Consider the following 24,916-nt stretch of genomic DNA (forward strand, 5'->3'; position numbering starts at 1 on the left):
GCTTAAGAAAATTTATAACTAGACATTTCTGTAATTGTTCTACATGTCATGGGGAAGAGTTTGCCAACATTTAATGAAATTTTTATATTCCAGGTAATGTATGCTAAAGGTAGTTATGAGAGAGTGGGCTTTTTAGCATGAAACAGAAAAATCAAATTATGGTAAAAAAAAAAAAAAAAGATGAATTTATAGAACAGCATGTTGATAAATTTTGATATGGAATGTAATGTCTAAGTATTAAAAAAATCATAAAATTTATTTTTTTCATGGTATACTTTTCCCCACCTATTGTCTTGAGATATCTTCTGCAGCCTAAATTTGCTAAAATTTCATCATTAAAAAGTAGGAGTTTTTCCTCTTCTGAACCCCCAGAGTTTGCATATTACAGGTCAGAATTGTGTTATTCAGAATACATCGTCTTAAGTGAAATGTGACGGTTTTTGAAATTTTCAACAGTGTTAAATTTAACATACATATATTATTATTTTAAAGGGCTAGACAGATTTTTAAGGCAAGTTTTTATCAAGCAGTCACAGTGGCTATAGATAATAAGATGAAAGGACAATAATACAATACCTAGGGACATCAGAAAGAATGCCCTATTTTTCTGGAAAAGGTGGTAGGTAGGTGTGAAAGTGTTTGTAAAAAATATGAGTTTTGAAAGATGAGTGAATGCTCATTGGTTCAGGGGGACAAGAGAATTTCAGGCTTGGAGGTAAAGCATAATTGCAGTATTGCCAGTGGGCCACTTGTTGAGATAGGAAGTTGAAGAAGGTGAAGCTGAGGAGGCAGATGGGTGGCGGGTTCAGGAATGTTCTTGTGTGCTGTATGAAGTCTTTATTTTCGTTTTTGAAAATAGTTATTGGATGCATGCAGACTGAACAATTTAATCGGTATCAATTTTAGATAATTGTCATGGTATAGTGGATAAATTGAGTAACGTGGAGATTACTTAGGGGAACCTAAAATAGTCCAGGAAAAAAATGATGGGAGCCAGAAGAAAGGCTAATGAAGTTGGGAAAGAGACTAATGGATAAGAGAAATACTAATAAGTAATGGCTAAGGCAGCCTGTTTCAGCATGTTTATTATAGTGAGAGTATTGCTGTGATGAAGTTTTCTAAATTGTGTTCTGTAGTTTTTTTTTTTCTCTCTCTCTCTGTCTCTTCTTTTTTCGGAGACAGAGTCGCGCTCTGTTGCCCAGGCTTGGTGCAGTGTGGTGTGATCTTGGCTCACTGCAACCTCTGCCTCCCAGGTTCAAGTGATTCTCCTGCCTCAGCCTCCCCAGTAGCTGAGACTACAGATACATGCCACCACACCCAGCTAATTTTGTAGTTTTGGCACAATCTCGGCTCAGTGCAACTTCCACCTCCCAGGTTCAAGTGATGCTCCTATCTCAGCCACCCAAGTGGGTGCACACCACCACACCCGGCTAATTTTTGTATTTTTAGTGGAGACGGTTTCACCATGTTGGCCAGGCTGGACTTGAACTCCTCACCTCAAGTGATCCACCTGCCTCCACCTCCCAAAGTGTGGGTATCACAAGCATGAGCCACCACACCTGGCCTCTCTTAAAGAATTTAATGCGTGTTTGCATATTAAAGACAAAAGTTCTGTGAATATGCAAAAAGTTAAAAGTGGGAATTTTCCAGACTTAATTGACCGTGAGAACATTTTTCTTCTTTTAATGTTAATGCTTAGTTATATCCCACTGAACTAGCATTCTAAAGAACACACTTTGAGAAATGCTGATCTCAAACAGCATTTATTCAACCAGAACTGATAATCAACATGTCTACACCAATTCAATTGTACCAACTGTTTGCAAATGGTGATTTTTCTGATTGTTCAATTTATATATCCCAATTGGTTGATTCCTTTGCTGTTTTGGTTGTTAATGTTTTGAATATTTCCCGGTATTCAAGTAATATTCATTGAGTTTCAAGTAATTGTGATTAAACGGGTATTCAAGTAATATTCATTGAATTTCAAGTAATTGTGATTAAACGTTGATTAAAATCCAGTTGTCATACTTGCCAGAAGCCCCTGCCTCTAAACATTCTTATCCTACGTCCCATTTCCCACTCTTCTCATTTCATTGAACACAGTAACTTTCCTTCCCCACTTCAAAGCCGATCTGGAATGCTTATTCCTCTTAATTCTATGGCTGACTTCATATCCATCAGTTCACAGCTTCAATGTCACCTCATCGGAGGGACACCCGGATCATAAAGTTTCACATGCCCATTCTTTACAACAGATTTTTAAAAAATACTTTATATCTTCAACACTACCAGTCAATGAAGAAAATAATACCTGTGTTCTTCAATGACTTTGCCACAATGAAACCCCATATCACTTCCAAATCTTGAATTCAATTAATTTTTCTAGCCACAAACTTGTGGCTCACCTGCTCAAGATATCTCTGCTAAAAAAAAACTTCTACCTTTTACTACCACTTGCTGACTATTCATCAGCTCACTCCTGTCCTCAACTTGTTCAGCTTAGAAACTAGATCCCATTGTTACAAGCACTCCTTTGCAAATATCCTCAGACCATACACCTCTCCTTCTGTCATGATCTGGAAGAATCCCCAAACATTCTGTCTGCTCTTGAGCAGTGGAATGGAAGAAAATTATTCCAGGAGATAGGTTGGTAATCTCAAAACTTAAGTAGACTCAACACTACCTGGCAGTTTTTCTGTAGTTTTCTGGTAACTTGCTTCTACAAGCTTAAATAACATACAGCCCTCATTTCATGATCATTTAACCACATTTTGCTGAGGAAAAAGAAAAATGATATGAACCTTTTCAACTTTTCACCACCAAGTCAATAAACCTGCTTGTATTTGCACTCTTCTACTTAGCAAAAACCAGTTTCCTCTTCTGGATTCCATTCCCCCCTTCCCCCCCAATCTCCTTAAGAACTTTCTGTTGCTCTCTTGTTTGATCAATAATTCTTTTACTTGATCTTTCCAACAGTTTATGAATAGACTCTAGTAACTACTGTTCTTGAAAACATAGGTGGGAGACAGTTTATTTCATCCAACTATAACCCTATTTGGTCCCAGTTACAGCCAGTGTGACTTGTCTGCTCATATATGCTCCATTTCCTCACTTCTCACTTAACTGCCACTTTCTGTGTTCCCACAACTCTCCTAAAATTTTTTCTTGTCAGGATCACCACTATCTTCCATGCTGCTGTATGTATTGTTTGTTTTTCTGCCCCCACTCACTGCCTCAGGAGCATGCAGAAAGGTTGATGACTCCTTGAAATATTCTGTTGGTTTTCTCCTTACCTATTCTGGATGCTCCATTTCTGATTCCATCCCTAGCTCCGCTTCGAGTACCTGATCTCTGGGTCACTATTTCTCTCCACACTCCCTTTGCATTATTCTGTGGAGTTCAGTATCATCAATGTATCTATCCTACCCATATTTATACCTCTGAAGACCAGAGTTTTCATAGTTCTCTGCTTGTATGTTCAACTGCCTACTTCATAGTTAAGTATATCGTGTCCAAACCATTATGTCCTTCACCCTACTTTCAATCTGTTCCTCTCCCGATATTTCTTATCTTGATAAGGGAAGTCACTACCTGGTTTTCTGGAGCTAGGATTTTAGATGTTGACATTGTAATAATTCATGTTCTTTCTCTGTTTAGTCACAATTGTCATTTTTACCTTCTGATTTTTTTTTTTTTTTTTTTTGAGACAGAGTCTTGCTCTGTCACCAGTCTGGAGTGCAGTGGCATGATATTGACCCACTGCAACCTCTGCCTCCCGGGTTCAAGCGATTCTTCTGCCTCAGCCTCCTGTATAGCTGAGACTACAGGTACACACCACCACACCCAGCTAATTTTTGTATTTTTTAGTACAGATGGGGTTTCGCCACTTGGGCCAGGATGGTCTTGATCTGACCTCGTGATTCACCCGCCTTAGCCTCCCAGAATGCCGGGATTACAGGCATGAGCCACCATACCCAGCCATCATTTCTACCTTCTAAGTAGGAAGGAACTTTTTTTGTCATCATAACCCAAATCACCATCATACTTTGCCTGAATTGCTCTAACAGCCTCCCTAATGGCTTGCTTCCAGAATATTCCCCACCAAGCAGATAGATTGGTTTTTGTTTTTGTTTTTCAAGTAATTTCAAAGATAGGAAAACTCATGATTTTCCCACAGCACTTTGAATAAAATATGTTTATTTTTTACTAAGTTCTATAAAGGAATAAGACAGGGTATTCTAAGAATATATAGGGTGAGAATATGATACTATATACTCTGATGAGGGAAAGCAATAAAGACTTACCTATAAAAGTAAAAATTAGCCAGGCACAGTGGCTCATGCCTGTAATCCCAGCACTTGGGGAGGCTGAGGCAGGCAGATCGCCCGAAGTCAGGAGTTCAAAACCAGGCTGACCAACGTGGTGAAACCCCGTCTCTACTAAAAATGCAGAAATTAGCTGGACGTGTTGGCAGGCGCCTGTAATCCCAGCTACTCAGGAGGCTGAGGTAGGAGAATTGCTTGAACCCAGGAGACGGAGGTTGCAGTGAGCCGAGCTCATGCCCCTGCACTCCATCCTGGGTGACACAGCAAGAATTCGTCTCAAAAAACTAAATAAATAAAAATTATGGGAGGGAAGGCAGTGGAAACTCGGGCTAAGGGAAAAACGTGTAAAAAGCTCTGATAAGAATAGCTTTTGGGGAAATGATAGAAAGTTGCTAAGGATAAATTTAAAGTGAAGGAAGATAAGCAAGGGCCAGATCACTTAGTGTCTTAGACCTAATTGTTTGTATTGGACTTTATCCTAAGTAATGAGTTCACATTTGGTTTTTAAGTGGAGGAATGAGATTTCTTATACTTGGAGTTTTAAAAGTTTACTCTGGAGGGGAAGCATTCCAATGGGGAATTGAAGAAGACTGGTTAGGAAGCCTGTCCAAGTCATCCAGGAAAGAAGATACCAGCTTAAAGTAGATTGATGTTGGCAGAGAGGGAGAAAAGTTGATGGACTTGAGAGATCTAAAATATTGGACAGGACTTGACCATTAAGGTTTATGGAAAAGGAGGGAGAGGAAAGAAATGTGAGGTTTTTCGTTTAAATAAATGGTTGAAGACATACCATTTCTTCATGTAGCTAAGATGAAGAGGAGCAGTTTTATGAATGGATGGTTGCTTAGGGAAAGAGAATATAGAAAAGGGCTGAATTCAGAAGAACTCAGTACTTAGATTAATAGCAAAATAGGAGAATCATGGCAACAGTAGGATGGAAGTATTTAAAGGAGGCATGTTCAGCTCTGTTACACTCTGCCAATGTAAGAATTTAAAGTATCCTTTGAATTTAGTGGTAAGAAAATAACCAGTGACTTTGCAATTACTTAGTTTTAGTGGAAGCCAGAAGAAGGTTGAGACTTACAGAAAGCAAGTATAAACACCTATTTTTCGAAAGTTTGGGAAGGGGAAGGAAAGATGGACTGGTGGCTGAAAGATGTCGTGGAATTTAATCAAAGTTCTTAAAATGATGGACAGAATAGAATATATTGAAGTGCCGATGGAAAGGATTTGGTAGAGGTTACGATGTGAGGAATAGCATATCTTATAAAATTCGTAAGTTTCTGTCTTTAGTATTTGTGAATGTTGATGCTGTTTACCAAGCTAATAATAGAAGGAATTGGATTTGAAGAAAGGATAATGTTGAGTTTGAGATTCCTGTAGGTCATACATGCAGAGATGTATAGTGATCAGTTTTGTTTTGCTTTTAAGTTCAGAGGTACGTGTGCAGGTTTGTTACATAGGTAAACTTGTGTCATGGGGGTTTGTTTCACAGATTATTTAATAATCACCCAAATATTAAACCTAGTACCCATTAGTTATTACTGATCTCTTCCTCGCACCTTCCCCTTCAGTAGGCCACAGTGTCTGTTGTTCCCCTCTCCCCCTCCCCCGCCCGTGTCCATGTGTTCTCATAATTTAGCTCCCGCTTATAAGTGAGAACATGCAGTATTTGGTTTTCTGTTCCTGTATTAATTTGCTAAGGCTCATGGCCTCCATCTCCATCTGTGCTCCTGTAAAGGACATGATCTCATTCTTTTTATGGCTGCATAATATTCCATGGTGTGTATGTACCACATATTCTTTATCCAGTCTGCCATTGGTGGGCATTTAGGTTGATTCCATGTCTTTGCTATTGTGAATAGTGCTGTAGTGAACATACACATGCATGTATCTTTATCATAGAATGATTTATACTCCTTTGGGTATATACCCAGTAATGGGATTGCTGGGTTGAATGGCATTTCTGTTTTTAGGTCTTTGAGGAATTGCCCCACTGTCTTCCACAATGGTTGAACTAATTTACACTTCCATCAACAGTGTATAAGTGTTCCTTTTTCTCAGCAACCTTGCCATCACCTATTATTTTTGACTTTTTGTAGCCATTCTGACTGGTGTGAAATGGTATTGCATTATGGTTTTGATTTTCATTTCTCTAATGGTCAGTGATACTGAACTTTTTTTCATAGGTTTGTTGGCTGCATGTATGTCTTTTGAAAACTGTTCATATCCTTTGCCCACTTTTTTTAGGAGTTTTTTTTTTTCTTGTAAATTTGCTTAAGTTCCTTACAGATGCTGGACATTAGACCTTTGTCAGATGCAAAGTTTTTAAGAATTGTCTCCCCTTTTGTAGATTGTCTGTTTACCCTGTTGATAGTTTCCTTTGCAGTGCAGAAGCTCTTTAATTAGATCCCATTTGTCAATTTTTGCTTTTGTTGCAATTGCTTTTGGAGTCTTTGTTACAAAATCTTTGCCCATGCCTATGTCCTGAATGATATTGTCTAAGTTGCCCTCCCAGAGTTTTTATAGTTTGGGGTTTGACATTTAAGTCTTTAATCCATCTGGAGTTAAGGAAGGGGTCCCATTTTAATCTTCTGCATGTGGCCATCCACTGATCCCAGCACCATTTATTGAATGGTGTCCTTCCCCCGTTGCTTGTTTTTGTCAGCTTTGTCAAAGATCACATAGGTTTGGTGTGTGCCCTTATTTCTGGGCTCTCTATTCTGTTCCATTGGTCTGTGTGCCTGTTTTTGTGCCAGTACCATGCTGTTTTGATTACTGTAGCCCTATTGTCTAGTTTGAAGTTGGGTCGCATGATGCCTCCAACTTTATTCTTTTTGCTTAGGATTGCCATGGCTATTTGGGCTCTTTTTTGTTCCCATATGAATTTTAAAATAGTTTTTTCAAGTACTGTGAAGAAAGTCATTGGTAGTTTAATAGGGATTGCATTGAATCTATAAATTGCTTTGGGCAGTATGGCCATTTCAACGATGTTGATTCTTCTTATCCGTGAACATGGACTATTTTTCCATTTGTATCATCTCTGATTTCTTTCTTTTTTTTTTTTTCTTTTTTTTTTTCTTTTTTGAGATGGAGTTTCCCTCTTGTTGCCCAGGCTGGAGTGCAATGGCGCAATCTCAGTTCACCACAACCTCCGCCTCCCGGGTTCAAAGGATTCTCCTGTCTCAGCCTCCCGAGTAGCTGGGATTACAGGCATGCACCACCATACCCAGCTAATTTTGTATTTTTAGTAGAGACAGGGTTTCTCCATGTTGGTCAGGCTGGTCTCAAACTCCCAACCTCAGGTGATCTGCTTGCCTTGGCCTCCCAAAGTGCTGAGATTACAGGTGTGAGCCACCGCGCCCAGCCCAATCATCTCTTTGGGCAATCATTTCTTTGGGCAGTGTTTTGTAGTTCTCTTTGTAGCGATCTTTCACCTCCCTGGTTAGCTGTATTTCTAGGTATTGTATTATTTTTGTGGCAGTTGTGAATGGGATTGTGTCCTGATTTGGCTTTTGGCTTGTTGATGTATAGGAATGCTAGTGACTCTTCTACATTGATTTTGTATCCTGAGAGTATGTTGAAGTTGTTTATCAGCTTAAGGAGCTTTTGGGCCTGGACTGTAGAGTTTTCTAGATATCGGATCATGTCTGCAAACAGGAATAGTTTGACTTCCTCTCTTCCTGTTTGGATGCCCTTTCTTTTTTTTGCCTGATTGCTCTGGCTAGGACTTCTAATACTATGTTGAACAGGAGTGGTGAGAGAGGAGATCCTTGTCTTGTGCCAGTTTTCAAGTGGAATGCTTCCGGCCTTTGACCATTGAGTATGATGTTGGCTGTGGGTTTATCATAGATGGCTCTTATTATTTTGTGGTATGTTCCTTCAATGCCTAGTTTATTGAGAGTTTTTTAATATGAAAGTGGGTGTTAAATTTTATCGAACACATTTTCTGCATCTGTTGAGATAATCATGTGGTTTTTGCCTTTAGTTCTGTTTATGTGATCAATCACATTTTTGGTTTTCAAATTTTGAAGCAACCTTGCATCCCAGGGCTAAAGCCTAATTAGTGATCAGTACTTTATGTGAGACTCTGAAACTACAGTTCTGAATTTTAAATTTCTTGAGGGCAAGTGGCCTGTCTTATCTCCAAAGCATTTAGCTCAGGATCTGGGGTATAGTTAGCGTTTATTACATTTTACTGGAACTGAAGGAAGAAGCAAAATCAGTCTTTAAATCTAATGTACAAGTCTGAGAGTTAGCCATTTTTAACCTTAGTTTGAGGAAAAAGACAGCATGCCCAGAAAGCACATGGGAAAATACAGCTAAGGCGAAAATCTTGAGGAACACCAACAGTTAGTATGCAGAAGAAACCAGCAAAGATGACTTGGGAAGAAAGAGTCCGGTAAGAACTAGGAAGGGGGTGAGTGTACAGAGCATTATGGAAGCCAGAGGAGGGGGAATGATAAAGTGTCAATGGTCATGCCAAATGCCATTGAGAGATCAATTAAGAGTAAGATAAAGACTCTACCAGAATTAACTGTTGGTGGTGATTGATCTTTACAGAAGTTTTAAATAATGCCAAATACTGTTTAGTTTCTGGTTTAATTGAATGAGCTAACTAAGGAAGTAAAAGCAGATAGTTGTTACTTAGGTAGGTAGGTAAGTCGTGGATGGAACCTGGTCCCAAAAACACAGGTTGGGAATATTAGCATTACAAAGTAGGAAGGATACCTCTTAGACTAAGTCTGTTAAGTAGAAATGTTGAGCTCTTTGTCAGGAAGGAAAGAAACAACATTGCTGCTCAACAGCAAGCCTTAGGAAAGTAGAAAATGAAGGTTTGAATGGTGAAAATTTGAAACAAAAGATAGGAGGCAGAGCTGAGTAGGGGATATGAAAGGATTACTGATCAGCTAATATATGCTGTTTCTCACATTCAAGGCCCAGCTGATTTAGGAAAGCATAATATTTTAGTAGCACCCTCTGCATGATTACATGGTATATCTGATAGTGTTCCTCAGTTGGATAGAAGAGGGAGGTGGTTGTGTAGTCCTGGTAGAAGTAACATGTTGATGAATTGAGTCTGGATAGGGGAGAAAACAGCCAAGAGGACACATGAAAAGGGAAAGGTCAAGGAACTGGAGGTCTTAATGGTGACAAAGAGGGTATAGTGGGAATAAGGCTAAAAATTAGGTATGAAAGACTGGGACATTGAAATTTATGATTTTAGGAGTAATACAGCTCACAGTGTCTGGAAATGGCCATACAAATAGATTCCTGAATTCGATGTAGATTAACTTTGGTGCATTTTATTGGATGGACTATACGCAGAAGATGCCCTTAGTAGAAACCAGTGTGAGAAGTACTGAAGTCCTAAATTTGCTTCAGCAGGGCGAGGCCTGTTGGATCATCCCTGTAATTCCAATGACTTAGGAGGCTGAGGTGGGAGAACTGCTTGAGCCCAGGGGTTCAGGCCTGCAGTGAGTTGTGATCACACCACTGCACTCCAGGGTAGGTGGCAGAATGAAACCCTGTCTCAAAAAATAAAAATAAAAATAAAATAATTGATTAAGAGCATACCTACAGGCTGTGTGGTACAGGTAAGGAGTTTGGGAAAGCAGCTTCTTGAGAGTATCATCTTGGGAGATCCAGGTTCAGTTAAGATGAAATTGCAGTATATAAGTCTGTGAAGCAGTGAAGAACAAGAGTTCTAGAGAGGATAGAGGGAACCCTAGGGAGCATAATGAACAATGTTGGCAGGCATATTTGGAGGAAGTCAGAGAAGAAGAATTGGAATCGTAGGAATGGGAGGATAGGTAACAAAGATTGTGGGTATTTGTGGCCAAAAGAAAAGATAAACTTTATAATTATTCAAGTCCAGGGAATCTGTCTGGCCTGCCTAGACCCTGTGCGTCAGATCTGCTAGTGATAGTTAACATTTGTTGACTGCTACTATTTGCTAGGCACTGCGCTGAGAACTTTTCTTGTATTTCTGCTTATTCTTGTAAGTTAGATATAACTTAGCCAAATGAGATAATAGGTTGCTCAGTGTTTTTAGCTGTGAGGTTCCATAAAAATTATCCTAGTATCAGAAAAGAATTATCTCTAGGTGATTAGGAAGCAGTGTCAGCAGCTGATTAATAAGTGATTTTTCTTAAGACCCACAGTTTTATATATATAGAGAGAGAGAGAGAGATTGTTTGAAAACTTCAAAACTATCCTTAATAACAGTGTATTTACTAATATATATGTGTGCATGTATATATATGTATACCTATTCACTTTCGCTTATGGTTTAGTTAACATTGGTTCCAAAGATAAAAAAGAATAAACTTCTGGAGCCATGAAGGAGGTAGCTGTGTTGATGAAGGTAGGGAGCATAAAACAAAGGGGCTGCACTACTGAAGATCTGCACTGCAGTGTGTACTCTTAAACCAGAGAAGCCAAGAGAGAAATGGAAATGAGAAGCAAGTATGCAGGAGTTTAATGGATTCTGACTAGAGTAGAATTCTCTAGTCAGTTTGTATTTGGAGGGTTATAATTGAAACTTGTAGTCAGAGGTTTTGTTTGCTACCAGGTTCTTTTTCACCCCAAAATAGCTATGAATATGGCAAAAGAATGTTCACTGTGCAAGCTGCACTTACACTGTCTTTACTGCTACCACCCATAGGTCTCCTGGATCCCCCTGTTCCCCTGGGTTAAGTTGGAGAAAAGAAGTGGACACAAGGATGATAATGGCCCTCATGTCCCTAGGTCCCTTTGTAGCAGTGAGGTGTTCAAGAAGCCACTGGGCTTTTAAGGACACAGTGTGTTTCAAACTATTCAGGAGCAGATGACACCAGGCAATTCTTCACTGGAAACAGATGTCTGTGAATCATCGTCAGAAGAGGAATGCCCCCTTCTTGCCAAGTCAGATTTGCTGCTTTTATATGGAGGCTTTAAGATGTTTTCTTTTTTGTTTTGTTTAGAGAGAGAGTCTCGCTCTGTCACCCAGGCTGGAGTGCAGTGGCACGATCTTGGCTCACTGCAAACTGTGCCTCCCAGGTTCATGCCATTTTCCTGCCTCGGCCTCCCGAGTAGCTGGGACTACAGGCAGCCGTCATCAACGCCCGGCTGATTTTTTGTGTATGTGTTTTTAGTAGAGACGGGGTTTCACTGTGTTAGCCAGGATGGTCTCGATCTCCTGACCTCGTGATCCTCCCACCTTGGCCTCCCAAAGTGTTGGGTGACGTGAGCCAGTGCACCCAGCCAGCTTTAAGATGTTAACCAACACCTTAACACTTAATATTTGGATGGGAGAAGGATATACAGAGAATCTTTGTTTTTTCAGTACACTTTTACATTATCCAAATGCTTAAGTCATTCTTGGCAATCCTTGTTTGCTACTTCCAACCCTATTAAAACTGATCAGCTCATTAGATTTACTTATTTGAAGATTTTAAAACCTCAGCTGCAGCATTACAAAATTTTCTCTCAAGCGTATATACTCTCAAAAGAGAATTTCTGATCAAGTATGGCAGGTGGGTGTTCATTTATGCAGTTTAAAATTTGATCGTCACAACCACCCCTGCCCCATAAGAAGAGGAAAATTAACCCCATTTTATAAGGACAGTGACATGGCAAAATTTAAAGACTTTTAACAGCAAACCTATAAAATAGGTCTCTGGCCCCTAGTTCAGAATGTTTTCTCCATTGTCCTGGTTAATGACTGTATTGCCATTTATTTCAAGGCAGAAGAATAAAGCTTAAGATTGTCAGAAATATATAGGGAAGGTTCTTAGGTTCTCATTGTAAATACAGGAAGTAGTGCAATACAGTTCTCATTTCAGTAAATATGGCAAAATTAGAGGTTATGTCATGTCATACATTGATGTCTTCAGTTTAAAAAGTCTACCACTATAAAATGAGAAACTGAAGTAGTAATTCTAGTTTCTTTCCACAAAATCTTGTTCCCGTAGCAGCTCCCAGCCAAGGCAGACAAGACTGGTATGAAAGGCAACATCTGCTCTGCCAGAAGTGAAAAGACCAGAAACCTAGAATGCTCTGTGTGATAATGATGTGCCCTTAGCAGCACAAAATAGAGGCTGGTTGGTTCTGTGTAATCCTTGAGCTTTAGGTGTGTGTTCGGCCTGCCTTTCTCTAAGCTGATACCCCTGACAGTGAGAGAAAAACTGAATTTTGATTTTAAAACTATAACCTGGAACCCAGCATTCCTGTGGCCTAGCTACATTGTTTTTTTCTTCTTCTTTTTCTTTTTACTGACCAAGCTATAACCTCTAAGTAGGCAGCTTTCCTCAGAAATACAACATTGAAGCAAAGGGCAGACATGCTCTCTTAAGAGTTTTCAAGTCTCATACACAGAATTGGGCCCTCAGTGACAAAGTGCTGAGCTCAAAGATCCTGGAAGAGAAGCTTGGGAAGCCCAAGGCTGAGGACTGGCTCTATCTAGATAGAACAATAGGTAATATTTAATAAATAATCGTGTCAGCAACTCTTCTGAGCTCTTTGTATGGCAATTCATTTCTCATAACTAAGAAAGGAATTAGCTACCACTGGAGGTAGCTCAGTCTTATTTGTATTATCACCACCTGACTATTCCAAGAGACTAGTGTTTTTTTTGCTGGGTCAGGTTAACAATCCTAGATACTGCTTGAAGGAAAATGTATATAGTAGTCAATAGCATGTGTGTGTATATACACACTATATACACACACCTTTGACAAAGCAAACATTGTGGTAGATTTTATAATCCTGTCAGGTTAGTGAGAAAGACCATGTCACCATTTGGCAAAGTTTAGATTCAAATCCTGTTATTACCTTGCTTTCTCTTCTTTATCAGAGGCCATGTTCATATTGGCTTCGTCAAAAAAGTTAGATACACTCATTTTCAGCAAACATGTATGCATAATCAATAAATATTCAGCTGTTCTTTGAGCACTTTTCTCAGAACATTTTTTAATTAGGTGATTTGCTTCACTTGTACCTGGAGTTGGTCTGGAGTGAAATTGGAAGTGCAGTAACTTACATGGCTGCATATGAAGTACGTTTAAAAGTGGAAGTGTGTGATGAGCCTATAAAGCTCATCAGTTTCATAGGCTAACTTAGTTACTGAATTGCACAGGATTAAGAGGCCACAAGATGGCAAACTAACACTGGGAAGGAGTATGTACAGTTAAGGTCTGAAAATTGAACCAGAAATTACCTTCCCATTATTTTTTATTTATACTTTACAGGGGACATGGGCTAATATGTGGTAGTCATTTATATTTTCGGGTACTTATAAGTTAAACAATTAGAGTTTTTTTTTAATTGGGAGATGACTGACACATTAGCTATTGGTCCATTTTAGGATGAATAGATCAGCCTTCATAATGGAAACAGGCTAAATCCATCATGCTTTGATTATACATATTTAGTTATCTAATAAGGTTTAAAGAAAAGTAACACAGTTGGTCATTATGTGGATATGCCAGTATTCCAAAATCTTTGAAAAAATGTTTTATAGGAAATTTCTGGAAGACTGAATTTGGAGCTTTTAAAAAACAATTCTTGCTCAGTGGCTTCAGGTAACTGGGCAAGTCACTATCGCTCTAGGTTGTAGTCTGATTTGTAAGTATTTTTAAGATTTCTTCCAATTCCAGAATATTGTGATTTTTTTTTTACTTCATACAACACAGTTATGCTGAAAAATTCAGAAATATGTTCATTGTTTTTGAGCAATTACTGTGGGTTAACCCCTGAAGGTAAAATGATGAAGGACACAGTTCTTCCCTGCATTCAAAATGCTCACCATTTAGAGGGAGATACAAATATATAAGCAAATAACATAGAGATAAGTGATATGATAAAGCCACGTATTGTTAATTACAATACCTAACATTTTAAAATAATCTCTACATGCCATGCTTGGCATGAGTCATATAATCTGTACAGTGGCCCTGTGAGATATGTATTATCGCTTATCCTCATTTTACATCACATTTTGCTCTCTGACGAAATATTTGATCCAAGCCTTACAATTTCTCAAGGTGGTGAAAAGAAGAATTAAATTACACAAAATATTAAGTACCTCACAGTTACTAACTATAAAGCCATGATTTTAAAGATGAATCCTATTATAACCAGTTCTTTGGGACTACCTAAATTGTCTATTGTAATTAGCTGTCCTGTCATTACACGTGAAATTTGTTTTTTAAAGATGATTATGTTCATCAGAGATCTTTCTGTGGACTCAGGTTTAAATAGTGATACCGCCAATACAAAGTTTTTTTTTTGCCATTGCCCAATATTTAGTTACTAGAACCACAGGATCTTGAAGAGTTTAAAAGAAATTTGGAGGTCATCTATCTATACCTTCTATATAATCCAGAAATATTATTGAACACCTTGTTCAGTGTTAGGGAATCTCACCACTTTATTTGGCAACCATTTCATTGAGGCAGTTCAAATTAATACAACTTTCCAATATTAGGTAAAAAAAAAAAAAAAAAAATCTTTTTCTCTTATTTTCAGCCATTGGTCCTGGTTCTACAACTTTGAAACACAAAATAAGCTATTTGTCTTTGAAGCATTGGGAAAATAATTCACTATAGTCTGGACACACATCTTTGTTAATACAGGTATAAATGAACTTTTTAAAAAAGTCTCATACTATACTTTGCTCATGTTAAGGTGGTGGACACTAAAATTCCAAGGTATTTAGGTTGTGAACTAATGCCATCTCGGTCTCATATTAAAATCTTAAATCTTGGTGCAGAATGATTGCTTGTTCCATTTCACCAGACTTAAATTCTGAACAAAATTCTCCCCTGCTGAGGTTTTATAAATGTTTCAGTTTTAAATGTTTCAATTCAATTTTTTAAATGTTTCAAATACTAGGCATTTCTTTTGTCTTCAGTTGATACAGGCATGCCTTCTGTGTCTTCATCCTAGTCACTAATGTGAATGTACTCTGGAACTGTTTGGAGCAGTAAGTAAAAGAACGAGTCAGTGACTTACATCGGGTAGGAGTTAAGTTGTCTCTCACATAATAACAAGCAGACAGTAGGAGAATAGGCAGTTCGAGGCTGATAAGGCAATTTCATAATGGCATCAGTGGCCCAGAAGCCTGCCTGTCTTCTTCAGAAGGTCTCACATCCATCCTCAGAGTCACCTCATGGCAGAAAGATGTTCCCGGCAACATTAAGCTATGATGTTTCGGGCAGGAAGGGGTGGGCGTGGGGAAAAAGATGCGTGCAAACTAGGTCAGTACACTTTTTACACAACTTTCCCCAAAGTACCCTGTTGCTTTGACAAGAAGATAGTCACACAGCTATCTCTACATGCAGAGGAGACTTTAAAATATACCTTTTTAGCTGGGCACATTGACATCCCCAGCAAAATCAGGGTTAAGTGGAGAGGGAAGAGGAACACAACATTTTTTTCCAAGAAACGTTTGAGTTCCTAAGCACAGGGACCTAACCTATGGGGATATAGGGGTATAAAGAGATGAATAAGACAAAGTCCTTGATCATAGTCACAGTCATTGATTTTTAATATCAAATTAATGTAATTAGGAGCAATCTCTAAGAGGATTGGTTTATCGGGTTTATCTTCCAAAGAAAGTCAAATCTCAAGTTACTGCACTTTTCTTTGAGATAAACATGAATGAAAACTCTTGGCTAACCTAGTGATTAATACCTCTTTTAATCACAGGAGACTACTTATCATCTATTTAGTTAACATTTTTATGCCAACAATATGGTAGTTGTATTGCTTAATATTTGTCTGCTCTGGCCCCAATCCACAGCACAGAGTTTAATAGTGACCTTTTCCAAAAGAAGAGGAATCAAGTCCACTTTTTCAATGTCCTGTGATTGATTCATCCCCAGTTCTACACAACAACCATTCTCTCTCTTTACTTTGACAGGAGGCATTACTATCCGAAGGTTTTTTGAGATAAAATATTAACAGAAATTACATATTTCCTCTGAACAACACTTTCCTTTTTTTTTTTTTTTTTTCTTGCTCTGTCGCCCAGGCTGGAGTTCAGTAGCACAATCTTCGCTCACTGCAAGCTCCGCCTCCTGGGTTCACGCCATTCTCCTGCCTCAACCTCCTGAGTAGCTGGGACTACAGGCGCCCGCCACCACTCTCTGCTAATTTTTTGTATTTTTAGTAGAGACGGGGTTTCACTGTGTTAGCCAGGATGGTCTCGATCGCCTGACCTTGTGATCCGCCCGCCTCAGCCCCCCAGAGTGCTGGAATTACAAGCGTGAGCCACTGCGTCCAGCCCATTTTTATTTTTTAATAGAAAAAAAATTAAAAATTCTTTGTAGCCAGGGAAGGATTTGATACTTCACCTTTAAATAGATGGGAATTTTGACCTACGTCAGTAAAATCCAGAACTCATTTTACTTTGCTTCCAAACAATATTTGGGAACATTATAGAATTTTTAAAAGATAAACATCTCAAAGTTGTTAGACTGTCTAACACTGTGGAAACAAGATGGGTCTGTGGAAGATTCTCAGAGCTCCTCAAAGTCACCAATATCTTTTACAGCCAAAGGAAGATTTGCTTTGTGAAAAAAAGCCTGATTTATATTAGAGAAAGTGCTTCTGGCAGGTCTTTCTAGACCTAGAACACCTTCCTTGGGCTTTTGACATAAAAATTGAATTCTGACATGTTTTGCCTCTACGTGCTCCACCACTGCTTCTTTCTTTCCTCATTAGTTTTTGTTTTGTTTAATACAGGGTCTTGTCCAGGCCTGGTGGCTCAGGCCTGTAATCCCAGTACTTTGGGAGGCTGAGGCAGGTGGATCAGGAGTTCGAGACCAGCCTGGCCAACATGGCAAACCCCATCTCTACTAAAAATACAAAAGTTAGCCGGGTATGTTGGTGGGTGCCTATAATCCTAGCTATTCGGGAGGCTAAGGCAGAAGAATCACTTGAACCTGGGAGACGGCGGTTGCAGTGAGCCAAGATCATACCACTGCACTCCACTCTGGGGGAGAAAGCAAGACTTCATCTCAAAAAAAAAAAAGGGGGGTCTTGCTCTGTCACCAAGGCTGGATGCAGTGGCACAATCATAGCGCATCTCAAGTTTGAATTCCGAAGCTCAAGGGATCCTCCTGCCTTGACATCCCAAAGTGCTGGAAATACAGGCATGAGCCACTGCACTTGCCCTCTAATTAGTCTTTTAAAGAGCTATGAAGTGCTCCTCACTTTTGTGCTCTGTGCAGTGTTAAATATACAAACAAACTAGGAATAAATGGCATCAGTATTTAAGAAAAGCATTACATATATGTGATGGGATATGAGCTAGAATAAGGAGAGGCAGGGCACTATAGGCTTTTAAATTATTAAAATTTTGTATTATACAGGAAATAAATTTATGAAGAATGTGGCTTTATTGGGACTCTCAGTTACAAGACACAGAAACCCAACTTGAACCAGCTTAGGCAAAAAGGAATTTATCTTTCATGTGACTAACCACAGAAAGGTTAGGAGTAGAGCCAGGCTCAGGGACAATGGTATTGAGGAGTTCAAACATCCTCAAGTCTTTGCCTTTTTCCCCCTCCTCTCTCATCTTCACAGTCTTTTTTCTAGATTGGCGTCATTCCCTTGGGAAGACTGGAACCACAACCACTTAGAGCTCTGGGCATTCTTTTGTACAAGTGGTTGAAAACATTTCCTGCCAGCTCTAATGAGAACTCCTGTGGCCAGGAACAAGGTCTGTAACTAGAAAGAGTATGGGACAAGTGCGGAGCAGTCAGAATAATCACTGCAAGCTGGGAGTGGCTTAAATGAAATTAGGGAGACCTCTGTTTAGTGATCTGGGAAGACCTATGGTTGATTGCTCAGTCTGCCTGTACTAGTTGCATGTCCCTGAAGAAAAGTGACTGCTTTTTCCTCATCTTCAAGGTTACTGTCTGCTCTATGGGCACCAGAAGGTTTCAGGGTGGAACAGTTGAGGTGGGCCAATGAGACCAGGACACAGGTGTAAGATACTCCATCCTCCATGACCCTTAACAGAAGTGGACATTTTCTTGAGCAGGAATTATACATTAAATCTTGGGAGGTACATAGCACAGTGTCTTGCTCCCAGGTGCTCAATAAATATTAATTTGCCAACAAGAGAAACAATAAATATGATACAAATTAACTGCCAATTTCAATCAAATACTTTGGGTCCTCACTGACCCCAAGAAAGCCATCAGAATGTTCTCATAGGAAACTTACTTTGTAAAGTAAGGTACTACCAGCAAGACTCAAGGAACAAAAATCACTCACCTTCCTATTTAAACATCTATGCTACCATTACCCTTGCTCACATTACCTTTCAGTTTCTTTTCTATACAAAGTGGAAACGCAAAGAATATATGGCCAAGCAGTTGGACTTTTTTGCTTAGGCAGAACTTGCCGTAACTGGTATGAAGAGACTGAGCTCCCCCAAAACATTTTTGGCATCAAACTCATCCTCAGACTGACAAAATCCCTTGTTTCCATTCCAGTTCTGCATTCTGAAACCCTGTTTTCTAGATTCTGTGCCATGATCAGGGTCTCAAAAACCTTAAATTTCTTTTAACCACCTATTATTGTCACACATACACAAAATTCATGATTACCTGCATTCGTGCAGGGTAGATGTTTTCATGTTCAATGATAAAGTACATGGTTGTAAGCTCAAGTCCAGCAGTGATCTGTCTTATAAATTGAAAAAAGGGGTAGACCACAAATTTCGCCTTTCTCTCCATTGTCTAGAACACAGTCTTTAACATAGAGATAATGACCACTGCTGCTGACATAGTCTGTAGACCACGTAATCACCCAAATAGCCCTCATTGCACATGACTTGTAATGAGATTATGTTCAAAGCGGGCAAGGCATGGAAGACGTAATTGGTTTTTAGTTAAAATTACATTTTTATGCCCTGATTTTCTGTTAAATTCCCAAGGGAGAAGAATAATTTCTGAGCTATCTTTACCAAGCAGTGTTGCAAATCCTGTTCTAAAGTTGTCAGAACATGTTTTATTTCACAGAGTAATCATACCCACTACTGTCTAGCAAAGATACCAATGACAGCCAAAGAGCATTGTGAAATACCTTTATTTTTATTCAAATCCAAAGAGAATGTATCTGTGAATTTCTAGAAAAAATAGAAAAGTAAAGAAAGTTCTAGTCTTCAAAACAGGTGATAAACTTTTTAAACATTTTTGCACCACTGTAACAACATAGTACACATTTTACTGTTTGTCCTAGAGGGAGATATACTACTAAATTATAGGCAAACTGGGACATACATACTATATAGTACATAGGGAATTCCTGATTATGAAAGGTTCAACAATATGAATATTTACAAAGTATTTCAATGTTCTTTTGGTTAAATAGAAATCTTAAGTAATTGTCAAGTGGGCACATTCTTTTTCTGTGGCCTCCATTTCCTATCAATGTGTTGCCTTCTGGGGGACCTGCCTTCCTTTCTGACTCTAGAGTGACCCTTTTGAACATCTGCTGGTTCAGGCTTAAGTGGGATACCTCCCAGTAATATTTGTACTTAATTTGGAGACCACTGAAATGATAGCTTTCCTCCCTCTCCTCTAGTCCTCTTACATCCAAGGATCCCTGAATCAGAAAAAGGCCTGGAGATCTTCCTGTTGAATGTTCCTCTGTGTGTCTCCAGGTGGCTAATGTCCTATCCCACAGTTTTTCCCTATAGAGATTGAGTAGGACAGGGAGTGGGGCCTTGGCTGCCACTTTGGAAAGATTGCCAGTTCCTTCATTTCAGCTCAAAGGCCATCACATTTGTCTAAAGTGTCACTTTTTATATTTTCTAGTTCATTGTGCACAAATTGTAATGAGATAGTTAGAAAAAACAGAAAACCGACACAGGGTTTCTTTTTTTGTTTTTTCCTGAAAAATCTAAGCTCTTAAAATAATCCTGTTAGATTTCTTCAGACTAATTTGCAATTACCTATTCTAAAACAACTACTGCTATCCACATACTGGAGAACCCTACAACAAAACAATGAGACCTCTGTCTAGTGCTCATAACTGAAAGCATATTGACAATGTAAAAAAATTCCTCCCAAATGATACTAAGGCTGACATACTTTGTCTTCCAACTCAGCTTAGGCCTTGCTGAGGAGGGATGCAGGTTTTCTTTGTGTAACCCTCGTGTGTGTCACCAAGTAGCTTTGCTTCAGGTAGTGGGAGTATGTTTATGGCCAAGTGTGAATTATGATTCTGGAGTAGGGTCCCTCTCCTACCACATTCAACATGTCTGAGGCTGTGGCACTCACACACTGAGGAATTGGGTTTTTTTGAATATTTTTGGAGACAGCACTTAATAAAGCACTTGAGAACCAGAAAACTCAGTTCAATGAAATTCAACACAATACACAAGCATGAGGTGATGACCAAGAAGAGGATGAAGATCGTTTCTCAGTGGGTCTGGAGATGAAGCAGTCCACAGTGTTGGGACAAGGCTTCAAATCACACTTTATAAGGTAGGGAACACTAAAGCCATCATATAGCCTATAAAATAGAACAAGGAAGCCAATTTCAAAACCAGTTTTAACAATGAGGCTGATAAGATAAGTGTACCATAGACCACCATCCATTGTACCTAGGCTGACATAGAGTTTGTTTCTGTGCCTTTTCTCTCTACTCTTATGATAGGCTACATGTAAAACCACCAGAAGCGAAGGTGTGGAGACCACGATCAGTTGTAAGGCCCAAAGTCTGACTTGGGAAATGGGGAAGAAGTCATCAAAACACATTTTCACAACCGGGCTGTCTACTGTTGCACTCAAACTCTTTCTGCTCATCTTTCCACACATGCTCTGCTGCCACCATGTAGACCAGCAAACAGAAGACAAACACGACAGCCAGCCAAATCCGTCCAATCCCAGTGGAGTATTTATTTACTCCACTCAGGAGACCTCTGAGGAACATCCAACTCATGACTTAGGCTCAAAAGAAGGCAAGACTCTGCAAAATAAAACAATTTCATCAGGATTTATTTACTTCTATTCTACAGATCATTTCTACTATTTGAGGGATTATGTAAGATTACAATTTCTGCATTACAACAACTCTGGTGGTTTAGGGCCCTCCAAGAATCCCGAAGGATATGCTTACATATAAGGAGATGATACAACTGGTCCATGGACATAATTAATCCCATGTCCACTTTAATTTGAGATTTGGTTGGTCATCTACCCCACTGCCCACTACCCCATTTTCAAACAATTCTGTGGTTGGCAAAATCTTTCTAGTTTATTGCTTCCCTCTAAAGATGGATGGGTCATGTTACTGATATGAAGAGAATTAGATATGAATATCAAGGTGATCCTGGTATCTTGAGATGTCCTTCACATGCCAGATTGTTGACGCTGTAGTCTCTACTCACTTTCTCTAATTCGTTAATGCCCCTCCCAATCCTTGAGGTTTATTACCTGCTCCTACTTCCTCTTGTTTCGCATATCCCATATCAGCAGCTCAGCTTGCCACCAATTTGATAATGAAAAGTGAAGCTCTCCAATACAAACTTCCTCTCCCTCACCCTCCAGACTGACATATTCACACCCAATTTACCTTCTTTACCCAGTTTGGAGGGAGAGTCTCCCTCTTCTTGCCCCAAAATAACCATTCACACTCTATATCCCATTCTTGATCTGTCAGTTTTCCCTGTTTTGTATTCTGTGGTCTTCAATCTCCCTTGTCTCCTTCCTCTCAGCCTACAAATATGCTTAAGTGTCCATTTTTAGTAGGGGAGAGGGAGAATCTTCATAGCTTATCTTGCTGACAGTATTTCTTCCTTTATCCCTCATTTCTACTTCCTTAACTGTTATTTACTCCTTACCTCACTGAGTGTAGGTTTTCTGCTCATCAAAATTAGCACTGTCATGCAACTGCCAAATCTTGTGGACACTTGAATTTTATGTAATTTTCCTGTGACATTTGACACTGTTGCCTGCACTTGTGTTCCTGAAACTTCTTCAGACTTGAGTTCTACACCACTCTACCCTCCCTTCTTGTTTCACTCCTCCTGATTCTTTCATCTTCGTTTTTGTTGTCCAGCTCTTAAGAATTCTGTCCTTTGCTCTTTTCTTACTCTTCATGCTCTCCCTAGAAAATTTCACTCATCCCCATGGATTCGACTTCTGCTTTCACCTTCCTGACTCTCCCTAAACCTACATAGTTCCCTGCCTCGTGGTGATCATCTAAATGTCCCACAAGAATTCTGAGCTTGATACATCTACAACTGAATTTATTCTTTTCCTTGCCCTTCGATTTCATTCTTATTGAATGGCATCACCAACACCAAAGCGCCCATCAGAAATCTCATATTCATCCTAGACTCCTCTCTCATAACCCTTTTTTAATTGCCCACAAAGTTCTTCAGATTCCTCCTAAATGCATCTCAAATCCATCTCCAGGTCACTGCTGAAATCTCATCACTCCTACAACTGTGTCACTAGGTTCTATTTCCAGTCTCATCATCTCCTCCCCTCGCCTTCTAGTACATCCTCGATACTATTTAATTCTCTTAAACTTCTTCACATCTCATATCTCTCGCTCTTTTCCCAATAAAAGCTAATAAGGATCTGAAGCGCCTTCTTTTTCATTTCAGTGACATTTTCTTTCTGGCACTGACTGCTCCCATCTTATCATTGAACTCCGTGGGATGGGCCTGATTCATTGTTTGTTGGGTCCATGATATGCTCAGAACTCTGTTCTGTGCTTTTGAATTGATCTCTCAAAACCACTCTGAAAGGTGGTTTTTTGTTTTGTTTTTTGTCTTTGCCTTATGATGGTGGTGGTTTTGTTCTTGCAAATGAAAAGGCAGACTCAGAAATGAAGCCACTTTCTCGAGGTCACAAAGTAAGATGCAGAGCAGGGCTCAAGTCTAATTTCCATTATCTGACAGCAAGGTTTCTCAACATTCGCACCATACACATTTTGGGTTGATTAATTATTTATTTCAGCAGCTGTCCTGTGCATTGTAGGAAGTTTAGCAGCATCTCTGGCCCCAACAGCTAGAAACCAGCTCCCCTACCATTTGTGACAACCAAAAATGTCTCCATATATTTCCAAATGCTCCCTGGAGAGAGGAGACAAAATCTTCCCAGTCGAGAGCCACTTTTTAAACTTTCTACCATAACCAGTAGATATGGGCTAGAGCTCCAGGCCTGCCACTAATTTACTTTATAATTTCTCAGGTGAAAGCTTTGCCTTTTCAGCTCGTGTTTCCTATTACAATAATTAATACTACTTGTTTTCTGCATAGACTCAGCCAAAAGAGAATCATGGAAATGGTGATGTGAGAGGAAACAGGGAGTTAAGAAAACTGAGATGTTCCAACAGCATGCATGTTGGGAGCATAATACATGTCCTCTTACAGAGGAAGCAATATAGAGCAAGCCCACATTCCAGAGCTCTGAGAAGGCAAATGAAGGCTAAGAGGTATTTTCAGGGAAAACAAAGCTACGTGTACACAATGCCCTATTCAGCAGGGAATAAATACTTCAATGTCCTTGTTTTCAGGACACAAAATTGTATTAAATAAAAAGGATTCTTAAGCCTACCGGAAAGGTTAATGTCTTTATGAATTATTAAAGCCCCAAAGATTACAAAGGAAAAAAATATTATGTTTCCCCATGACATGTATCACTGGGCGTTTGTCCATATTACTCAAGAGGATATTTATGTAATCTTACTGAACATTTGAAAGTACCTTGTTGGGCATTTTAGAGGTAGGAGGAAGATACTGTGTTGCTAAAAGAAAGGCAACAAAAAAAAGTGACTGATCTTTGAATAGAATCAGAGGATGACATCAAATGTCATAATTATGACTTATCTGATAAATGTCCATCCTATTTTTAAAAAAATTTTTTTTCAAATGGAGTCTCGCTCTGTTGCCCAGGCTACAGTGCAGTACTGTACTACTCAGCTCACTGCAACCTCCGCCTCCTGGGTTCAAGGGATTCTCCTGCCTCAGCCTCCCGAGTAGCTGGGATTACAGGTGCCTGCCATCACGGCTGGCTAATTTTTGTGTTTCTAGTAGAGATGGAGTTTCACCATATTGGTCAGGCTGGTCTCGAACTCCTGACCTTGCGATCTGCCCACCTCAGCCTCCCAAAGTGCTGGGATTACAGGCATGAGCCACCGTGCCTGGACCCTATTTTCAGATATTTTGCTGATGGAAAGACAATGACATTCTTATCCTTTACAATAAGAATATAAAAATTAAATCTGAAAAAACCTAATAAGAAACACTATGAAATCAGAGACCTATCACTCTTTCATACGTATATATTTGGTTCTTGTAACAATTGGAGAAAGCTGTTTATAGAATAATGTTTACAAAGCAAGCCAATTAACAGACATCTGGAAGATTACCATGTAGGAAAATCATATGGTGAATCCTTTTAAATCCTTCTTGCCTCTACCTATATGTCAATGTTCCCAAATCATGTATCTCCAGTGCAGACCTCTCATCTCTGACTTTCAGCTGCCTTCTTGTCATCTCCACTAGGATGTCATCTCATAAACTTAAAATATTCAAAAGTGAAATCTTGCCAGTACTTTCTTCACTTTCTGCC

General features: G+C 39.3%; 1 protein-coding gene and 1 long non-coding RNA gene across 2 annotated transcripts; one reads left to right on the forward strand and one right to left on the reverse strand.

Moving 5' to 3' along the window:
• The first annotated feature begins 11,555 nt into the window (after window positions 1-11,555).
• LOC117097054 lies at window positions 11,556-18,049 on the forward strand. Its single transcript, XR_004442787.1, has 3 exons — window positions 11,556-14,944; window positions 15,223-15,294; window positions 17,901-18,049. It is a non-coding gene; the product is annotated as an uncharacterized LOC117097054 (long non-coding RNA).
• Window positions 18,050-20,432: 2,383 nt separating this feature from the next.
• On the reverse strand, window positions 20,433-21,287 carry GJB7 (gap junction protein beta 7). Its single transcript, XM_033235231.1, is given in 3 exon segments — window positions 20,433-20,749; window positions 20,752-21,086; window positions 21,088-21,287. Coding segments are annotated over 3 exon segments (837 nt in total). The 5' UTR covers window positions 21,273-21,287.
• Window positions 21,288-24,916: the final 3,629 nt, after the last annotated feature.

Source organism: Trachypithecus francoisi, unplaced genomic scaffold, assembly GCF_009764315.1.
Source record: "Trachypithecus francoisi isolate TF-2019V2 unplaced genomic scaffold, Tfra_2.0 Lachesis_group15, whole genome shotgun sequence".
Taxonomy (NCBI): Eukaryota; Metazoa; Chordata; class Mammalia; order Primates; family Cercopithecidae; genus Trachypithecus; species Trachypithecus francoisi.